Consider the following 8771-nt stretch of genomic DNA (forward strand, 5'->3'; position numbering starts at 1 on the left):
GGTAATACGAAATTCATGATTTACAGCTGCGTCGAATAATTCGATTATTAAATATCTCAGTACAAACGTACAAAAATTTGTATATACAATTGTAACCCCTTAAGTTAACTGGATTTTACTCGAAGTCATATTGAGTTCAAGATTGCATAATTTTAAATAAAACAATTAAAACTCAGAAATTTTCTTCTCTTTGAGTATACAAAGAATATAATCGATGCGGCTATAAGAGGATAACTTCACATTTTTCGCACAAGGCTGCATTCACGATCCATGGAGAGATGAACGTCTGATAAGCTCGATGAATCCAATCGGCTTCGCTATCACGAAAGTCTCTACATGTAACTTTGAACGTAATAAATAATTGACGTAAATTTCACGAGTATGCGTGTCGAAGAGCAGACCGTCCAAGTTACAGCTGCTCCCTGCAAATTAAACCCCATTAGTCCTACCGTTAAACATGAGCGATCTCAACGAGCAGACAATTCCGACTTCTGTAGAAAAGTAAAAAAAAAGATATACGAGATAGTACAATCGAAAATTTATTACGCAAGATAATATAAATAACTATAAATAATAATATAAGTAACTGTGATATAGACGTATCTTATTTTATTATTAGATTTTGAATGAGACCAGGTGTTTTAGCAGGCAGGATTTGTCTCTTCGATCAACGAGTGTGATCGATGCGGGAAACGTTCCGACTACATCAAGTGAGACTGAAAATTCAGGCGTCTGGAAAGACGATCTATCTACGTCTGAAAGCAATGTGATTCAACAATTTGAATACGTCTCATGGAAATACAAAAATCCACGTAGCATTTCTACCAATAATCATATGGGTCATAAAAACTCCACTGATACATTAGGTAAATGTACAATAACACAAACACAATAATTATAATACTTGATACATAAAGAAAATATTTAGTAAGAGTCTGATAATCTTAATTTTGTGATAAGTAGTACGCTGACCGATTAATTAATCATTTAACTTCTTTGCTCTGTTTCTTAAAATGCGTTACAAATTTTTATTCAACAAAAATTTTGCTTAGTTTCATCTGTCGGGCAATTTTTGCGTCAAACAGATGTAATTAAAATCTCACACTTGATACAGATTAAAAATACAAATTACTATAAACCGATACAACGTATATAAAAAAAATTATATATTTTTTAAAAGTGCCAATCTGAAGAACATAGATAATCGAATCGTGTCATAATATTATAGAGAATGTTGTGAAAGAAGATGAGCCCCGGGAAGGTAGAGCAAGGCGAAGTAGTCTTATCAATTGTCGAGATTTGGCTACCTATCAGGAATCTTGCGATACACCACGCACGAAATATTCCTTCGCTGCTTTGGTCTTAGTAATGGCTCAGGCTACGGCACAATCTCTGTTGGCACTGATATACGTGATCATTAAGATCGTTTCCGTTATCAAGGTGATTACATAAGCGCGATTATAGATCTGCTGCAAACCATAAGCGAAGGGGCATGTATATCTCTTAAAACGTGAGTTTCAGATGTTTTCCTTCATATTGAAATTCATGGATGACCGGGTAAACGATATACGTAGGAGCAAGAATGTTCAGCAAGTAATGGTGAAACTCACGATCTTCATCTTGCAAATGTTCGGCGTGTATATCGGCATTATATTTATATTTAGCATCGTTTCGCCGATCATAGACATGGCAATCGCCATTGCAACTAAAATCGTGACGCGCAATTAAGTTACAGCACTGTCAAATAAAATCATGACGGCGATACCCTTACAAAAATTTTTTTATTTGCGATTTAATCTTCCTTTGTACAAATTTATGAGCATGCGTGATAATCTAGTTGTTAATCATTTCTTTACGACACCTGTCTGGTACGATAAAATTCGCAAATCAGTTGGAGGATATTGAATACAAAGCCATGAAGTCGAGAACGAGGCGCTTAATAAATGACAGCTAAGACGATTGAGAACACCAAGAAAACGATAGTGTTCAACTTGATATAACTTGCCGCGCTCCAACCACATTCCAGCTCCGTTTTTAACGAGTTCGACAACGACATATTGTTTTTGTTCAGACAGAACGTCTCGCGGAGATCATCATCCCATCCGTTGTCCCAACAATTGAATTCGTCTCCTTCCTCTCGCTCGAAATTCTGGAATTCGTCGTAAGACACACATCGGTCCTCTTGATATTGTCTTTGCTTCCTTTGCCACACTTCTATCCATCTGTGTAAAAGAAAGAAGAAAGTGCTTATCGCTCGTTAGCATAATTTGCAAATAAAGATTGGCAAAGAATCACATATAACAGAGAATTAAGTCACAAAAAAATAAAACATTAGTAAAATTTTATCAACTTTGGAGTAGAGTAAATCCAAGTAAGTAAAATATTTGTCTTCTGTATGTACATTCTGTATATGTATGCCATTGAGATAATTGCAGTTTACTGCTGTATTAATTTTGTTCCCTTTAAATCTATGTATTCGGCATTCAAGTATTCTATTAAGTCAATTCGATTTTATTGTATCATACCCGATATCGCAATCGCAATTGAGATGACTGTCCGCTAATCGAAGCTTCATGAGGAATCGCTCACCCGGCACTCCAGGCTTGTAACCGGATGACGGATTATGCACTGTTCGAGTATCGCTATTGTGAATCTCCACAGTTACATTACGCACACGCTGTGCATTTCTGAATATTTCTCGCGGCACGGTCGTCACGCTGGTATTGTACAAGCCGAAGTGAAGATGAGGGTTTCGTATACCCTAAAAAGTTATTAAATGTTTACTTCAAAATCAGCGTCTAATAATGTTGAATATCCTGTCAAATTTATGATATTTATCACCAATAAAACCAAATTTTTATAATGTTGTATAGAATTACTATATGGATAGTTCCTATAAAAATAAAATAAAATTTAGGTACGTTAACTAATTCTGATTACTTGAATATGGAGAATTACATTTTTGTTTTAAATAAAAAATATATTCGCAAAACAGTATATGTATACATGAGAATTGAGATGTTGAAGTTTCGCAAAGAAATTCTGCTTAAGTACGAGTTAAAAAATTACAACTTACATGCAGTATCTCTGAATGTATATTCTTTAAAGCTTTACCAGTCAACGTAATGTTATACAATTTATTGGGTAATTTCCCTCTCATTTCCTTCTCTAGATTGGTGTCATTCTGCACCTGTTATAAATTGCTTCAGTAAGACCCAATTTTCTTGGTACGATATTCATTCGATACTCACATCAATGAGCAAATGCTTTAAGCCGTGATTGTATTGCAGGATGTTGGGAAAGTTGAAGTTCTTTATACCGTTATACGCAGTGATGTGCAATTTGCGGAGTTTGGTGGCCTTGCAAAGCGCACCTGCCTGCATAAATCGAGTCGTGTCTCGTCATGACGAGATCTCGCAAAATTTATGATGTGCAAATTCGAAATGTAAACAAGAACGTACCTCGAAGACTGACAGAGCGAGTCTTCGTATGTCGAGCTCTTCGAGACTGTCGGCCACCCCGAGAAAGCTGGTATTTGTAATGGCAGCAATGGGATTGTCCGCCAAGTTGAAGGTCTTTAATTTCGGCAGCGAGTGAGTGATCAACGGTACCACTGTCAAATCGTTGAAACTTAAATCTAAATGGTGAAGAGATGTCAGATTCGACGACATTTCCGGAGGAATCGATGCCAGCTCGTTATGCGCCAGATGTAAGGCTTGTAATCGTCGCAGAGGTAATTCTGGAACCTATAGTACCCATTACATGCTGTTCTATGTGTCTCTCTCGCATAGTAAAATACTTACGCTCAAGAGAGAAATATTGCTCAGACTGAGATACATAAGTGTGTTCTCCAAACCGTAAAATGTCCTTCCGCGGCTTTCCACAAGAAGCTGCTTGTTGTGGCTTAAATCGAGATGAGCCAAATATGGGAGATCGGAAAAAACGCCGTCGTCTAATCTAACGAGTCGATTGTACGACAGGTCTAACCATACAAGACCCTAAAATAGTATATTAGAAAATATATAAATACAATGTACGATATAAATTATTCAGTAGTGTACAATTACGAGGTAACTAGTAGAAAACAATTAGCTATAATTTCGACTCATTGCAATGTGATATCTAAGTATGCACAGAGGAACGAACTCACTCTGAGTCTGTATATCGTGTCGGTGGTGTGGATCCCCGACAGGATGTTCCAGGACATGTCCAGATTTGCTAATCTCGCGGTAGAAGTCACCGACATGCTCTTGACAGGCAGCCTCGTGAATTGATTATGCGAAAGATCAAGACTCTCTATGCTGGAATCCATGAACATGTTATCCGGCAGTGTTCTCAGCTTGTTATGAGACAAATCCACGATGCGCAGTTTCCTTAGGGGTCTCAGAGTCTCCGCCGGGATGTCCGTAATCTCGTTCCAGGAGAAGAGTAGCACTTGCAGGTTCTTCGTGTTCTTGAAGCAGTCAAAGTCTGGCTCCGTCAGCTTGTTATGTCTCAAGTCGAGCCACTGCAAGTGAGGCATGTTGCCAAAGACACCCTGGGTGATGTTCCTCAGTTGATTGTTCGACAAATACAGATGAGTAAGCGAGTATTCGACCGGCTTGAAATAATATTTTGCGATATTGGAGATATTATTGTAACTCAAGTCCAGAATTTTGATGTTTGATTGCACATTGGCGCTAACTGAAAGTAGAGATTTGGAATTAAAAATATCAGTTTAAATGTTGACGTTTATAAAAAAAACAGCTTAATAAATAAATCGAAAAATAAATAATATTAAATAATTTTAAGCAAAACGAGACAAAATTATTAAAAGTTAATTTTTATTCATCATTTACTATTTCTAAATTGAAGTTATTTCTGAGAGATGTTTATTAAACACGAGACAAACTCACCGATGGGCGGAGATGCGAAAATGGTGGTATTTACCCACAATCTTGAAATTTCATTATGGCTAACGTTGACTTTAAATGATGATAATGTCCCCACTTGATCGAAGGAGGCGAAGTCAAATTCGTTAAGATTGTTATATGCAAGATCAAGAAACTCAAGATCCGGTAAATTCTGAAACATTGATAATGTATATAGTGTCTTTTCAGATCACCAATTCATCATTGAATTTACTTACAGAAAGATCAATTTACAGTATTATTTCACAGTAAAAATTATATTAAATCTTAAAAATCCAAGTACATGGTAGAATTTTCTATTTTCAGTTAATTCCAAGTTAGTTTAATAAATATTGCATTTCCGACTTGCTTTCAAAAATACAAGAAAAATTTTGAATACATAAAAAGTAATGTTTTTATACGAAATGTTTGTTAAGAAACAATCGGCTTTAAAAGCCCGTGCAAACAACTTATAAAACCTCCAGCACCTGTTTACTAAAAATTACGCGTGTATTCATATATTAAATTACCTGGAAGGCTTCATCGGTGATGTCTCTAATCTTATTACCGCGCAAGTTGATGTATTTAAGTCGGTTCATGTTCATAAAGGTCCGTCTTTCGATCCTCTCGATGGTGTTGTCTTCTAGATTGATCGTCATTAGGGCCGACAGATCAACAAATGTATGAGTTTGTAGATGCTTTACTTGATTAAATGCGAAATTGACCTCTTCCAGTGTCGAATGAATGTCACCCTAATGAAACGGTTTTCTCGTCACATGAGACACCCATCGTACAAACATGCAACTTACCTGAAAAGTACCCTTCGGGATGTTGTCGATTTCGTTATCCTGAAGTTCAATGCGTTTAATTCTTTTCAAAAAATGGAAGGACGTAGCAGGTAAAGATCGTATCTTGTTGTTACTAAAATCAAGATGCTGCAAATTCGTCAATGACTTGAACGGTCGATTTGGTATTTCAGAAATTGTAGAGGAGAGGCCGTGAGACATTCTTAACGTCAACAGAGAATAGCCCACCTATGTGAAAAATTGCGAAAAATTTTTCAGTATTTTTGTATTGTTTATATCATTTTCTTATTGCACACAGAACACTTGATTATTTTTACTTGTTAAGTTATCTTTATAAAAATTTAACTTTTCTAACTTATATATCAAGGCTGAGCTAAGTAGGTTTAAAAAATGGAATGAAGAGTTTACCTCCGAGAAAGCTTCGTCATCTATTGTCGATATCGAATTCTCAGAAAAATCGAGGTGTTTGATTCCGCGAACGTGCATGAAAGCGTGACCCTTGATCGTGTTTAGATTACTATTCACTATTCGTAGTTCTTTGATGTCCATACCAAATTCTAAGAAATCATTCGCTGATAAGATCGCCTGTGGCATTCGGGAGATCGAGAGAAAACGTAAATTTCTCATTTGTCGCAGATCTTGAAGGGAAATCATGCCGTTCTGCTTGCCGCTGAGGTCCAAATTATACAAGGAATATTGGAAGCCATTAAAAACATCAACTGAAAGTACACATCGTGAGAATAGTGCCCGTTTTGTATCTGCCAATTGCGAAAAATGTGCAATATTTACTTGGCGAAAATGTGTCGATGCGATTCTCGCGGAAGACGAGCGTACGCAGAAAATCGAACTCTTGGAACAGATGATTAGGCAGTGCAGTTACATTATTTCCAGACACGTCTAACAACTCAAGCGACAGTTCCAGGCCGGCTAAGTTGGCCGAGCTAATCTCCAGCAGGTCGCAGTCGCTCAAATATAGCTCACGAATGCGCGAGTCTCTGAATGTACCCTCCTTCAATTGCAAATATTCAATGTATCAGTTACTCTATTATTTAATTGCTGCTATTAATAATAAGATCCTAATTTTTGTATCTCCTGAACATTCTTTCGACTTTGCGCTGTTTGATTTGAGCCATATTAAATTGTGATCCTAAATTCGTCGTCGTACCTCGATAGTCATCAGAGGATTGCCTCTAAGATATGTGCGGTTGACTTTGTAGAAGTGTTGAAAATCACCGGACGTGAGGGTCTCGATCTGATTATAGTCCAACTGTAACACGTCCAGGGACATCTGTATACCTCTGATCTCCGGTTCCTGTTGGGCCTGCAGCATCTTCGATATCCTGTTGTAACTGAGATCGAGGACCTTCATGCGTTTCAATAAGGATAATTGGCCGTACGGCACATATGTCAGCTGATTGTCATTGAGATAAAGGTGCGTGAGGTGTGCCATTCCGTCCCTGAACACCGAAGGATCGATCTCCTTCAGGCTGTTCTCTCGAAGATCAAGGACTTCTAAATACGTGAGACCGACGAAGGCATCGGCTGGCAGTTTCTCGATCGCGTTTCTTCCTAGACGTAGAGTCTGAAGGGAGTTCTCTAAACCACGCCAGTTCTCCGGCAAAATGCGAGATATCTTATTGCCTGCATACGAAATTTCATGTATGATAATATACAGTCTTCAACTTTATTACGTTACTCCACATTTTCTGTGTAATATTTTTAGAGCTACTATAAATATTAATACAGCTTTCTTCTGCTCAATCTAAAGAAATGTTCGGGTTACTTGAATACGCTAATATTCATTGTAGTTTTATTTAGAAACTTATTTAATTAAAATTCTATACAAACTAATACAACTATTAAAATATTATCAGTGTAGTAGAATGTAAAACGTCATTGAAGACTTTTTAGGACTATTGAATTTTTAAATTAATTCAGTTGTAATTTATTTAAATCGCTAAAGACAAGTACCTGTGAGTTCGAGAAGTCGTAGTTTTTGTAAATGTCTAAATGATTTGCTCGGCACGCTTGCGAGTTGATTATAGGACAAGTCAAGCTCCCATAATGATCTCTCGAGACCTAGAAAGGCTTCCTCTGGAATGTCCGCCAGAGGATTATGCTTAATCTGTAGTTTATAGAGACCTAAAATACGAAACAATCGTTTCAGAAACATCACTGTTGTACATTCTTTACAATCTATCTGCGACTTAAGTGTGTTCACAACTGAACACGCCTTTATTGTAAAGTTTTAAGAAATAATCAAAATATATATTTTAATAAAACAATATGATACAATGTACATCTTGTTTTAAAAGATAAAAATCTATGCGCGTATAGATACTTTATTAAAATAAACATGCTTTTTCGTATCATGCGCGCACAATTGGTTTTGTAATAAAAATTAAAAAAATATAAAATAAAACGCAGCATGAGACGAGGCAGTCAGTATACGATTCTTCAGTTCCATCGTAATATTAATTCAACTGTATACCAGTATTTATGAGATACTGTGGTTGCAGAAACCTCAGCTCATTGTTCTCTAGTTGCAGTATGAACACTTTGGATGAGTTAATCGGCTGCGGTATTCGCGGCATCGGTACATTGTAACATGCCACTATGCCGAGATCCGGTATGGCTTTCGAGCAAGTGCAGAGCGGATTAAAGAAACACGGCGGATATTGGACCGGTAGCTCGTGCATCCACGCCACGGACGCCCACATCATCAGCAGCAGGGTGATCACCAACATAGCGTACACGACCTTCACCAAAGTAAAGAGCTTCTGCAAATCATCGATGCATATCGGATTCGCTTCGAAGGCGACGTCGTATGTAAACTAACAAAAGCTCTTTCCTATCATAAGTAAACCTCCATCAAATATAATATACGTGAAGTTCTTGACACAAAATAATGATCGTTTAAGAATGATGCGATAAAAGTGAATGGAAAAAAATCATGTATTATACAGGGTTGTAACTAAGTTAAGTTTAAGTTAACAGTCTTGAAAATTTAACTTAGTTAAGATACAAGTTAACCCATAATGAAATTAATTGAATTAAAAGTTAAGTTAATAATAAA

The 8771-nt window shown here is 36.8% G+C and overlaps 2 protein-coding genes across 5 annotated transcripts in view; one reads left to right on the forward strand and one right to left on the reverse strand.

Moving 5' to 3' along the window:
* Nucleotides 1-381: 381 nt before the first annotated feature.
* LOC105559665 lies at nt 382-1745 on the forward strand. The gene is made up of 4 exons (XM_012008150.1): nt 382-501; nt 620-866; nt 1229-1440; nt 1522-1745. The coding sequence occupies exons 1-4, from the start codon at nt 382-384 to the stop codon at nt 1726-1728; spliced, it is 786 nt and encodes a 261-aa protein (XP_011863540.1). The 3' UTR covers nt 1729-1745.
* An 18-nt stretch (nt 1746-1763) lies between these two features.
* The window catches only part of LOC105559658 (chaoptin), a 10478-nt gene continuing 3470 nt past the window's right edge, over nt 1764-8771 (reverse strand). For 3 of the 4 annotated variants that reach the window (XM_012008138.1, XM_012008137.1, XM_012008136.1), the window contains 15 exons: nt 8187-8475; nt 7667-7837; nt 6861-7336; nt 6485-6704; nt 6104-6414; nt 5699-5923; nt 5420-5641; nt 4896-5064; nt 4151-4683; nt 3804-3998; nt 3462-3746; nt 3252-3377; nt 3077-3190; nt 2526-2761; nt 1764-2222 (listed from right to left, as the gene is read on the reverse strand). In XM_012008138.1, the coding sequence (XP_011863528.1) occupies nt 1937-2222; nt 2526-2761; nt 3077-3190; nt 3252-3377; nt 3462-3746; nt 3804-3998; nt 4151-4683; nt 4896-5064; nt 5420-5641; nt 5699-5923; nt 6104-6414; nt 6485-6704; nt 6861-7336; nt 7667-7837; nt 8187-8475 (3858 nt within the window). In that variant the 3' untranslated portion in view covers nt 1764-1936. The remainder of the gene's footprint in view (nt 2223-2525; nt 2762-3076; nt 3191-3251; nt 3378-3461; nt 3747-3803; nt 3999-4150; nt 4684-4895; nt 5065-5419; nt 5642-5698; nt 5924-6103; nt 6415-6484; nt 6705-6860; nt 7337-7666; nt 7838-8186; nt 8476-8771) is intronic. The other variant, XM_012008139.1, reaches the window with a different exon arrangement.

The sequence above is a fragment of the Vollenhovia emeryi genome, unplaced genomic scaffold (genome assembly GCF_000949405.1).
Source record: "Vollenhovia emeryi isolate VEMERY1.0 unplaced genomic scaffold, V.emery_V1.0 DF939261.1, whole genome shotgun sequence".
In the NCBI taxonomy this organism is placed as follows: domain Eukaryota; kingdom Metazoa; phylum Arthropoda; class Insecta; order Hymenoptera; family Formicidae; genus Vollenhovia; species Vollenhovia emeryi.

Bases quoted from the DNA above. Each gene is read 5' to 3' on its own strand.
- LOC105559665 (XM_012008150.1), top strand. From the start codon at position 382: ATGCGTGTCGAAGAGCAGACCGTCCAAGTTACAGCTGCTCCCTGCAAA. The intron at 502-619 runs GTAAAAAAAAAG...TTTTATTATTAG, and splicing joins ATTCCGACTTCTGTAGAAAA to ATTTTGAATGAGACCAGGTG. The intron at 1,441-1,521 runs GTGATTACATAA...CGTGAGTTTCAG, and splicing joins AGATCGTTTCCGTTATCAAG to ATGTTTTCCTTCATATTGAA.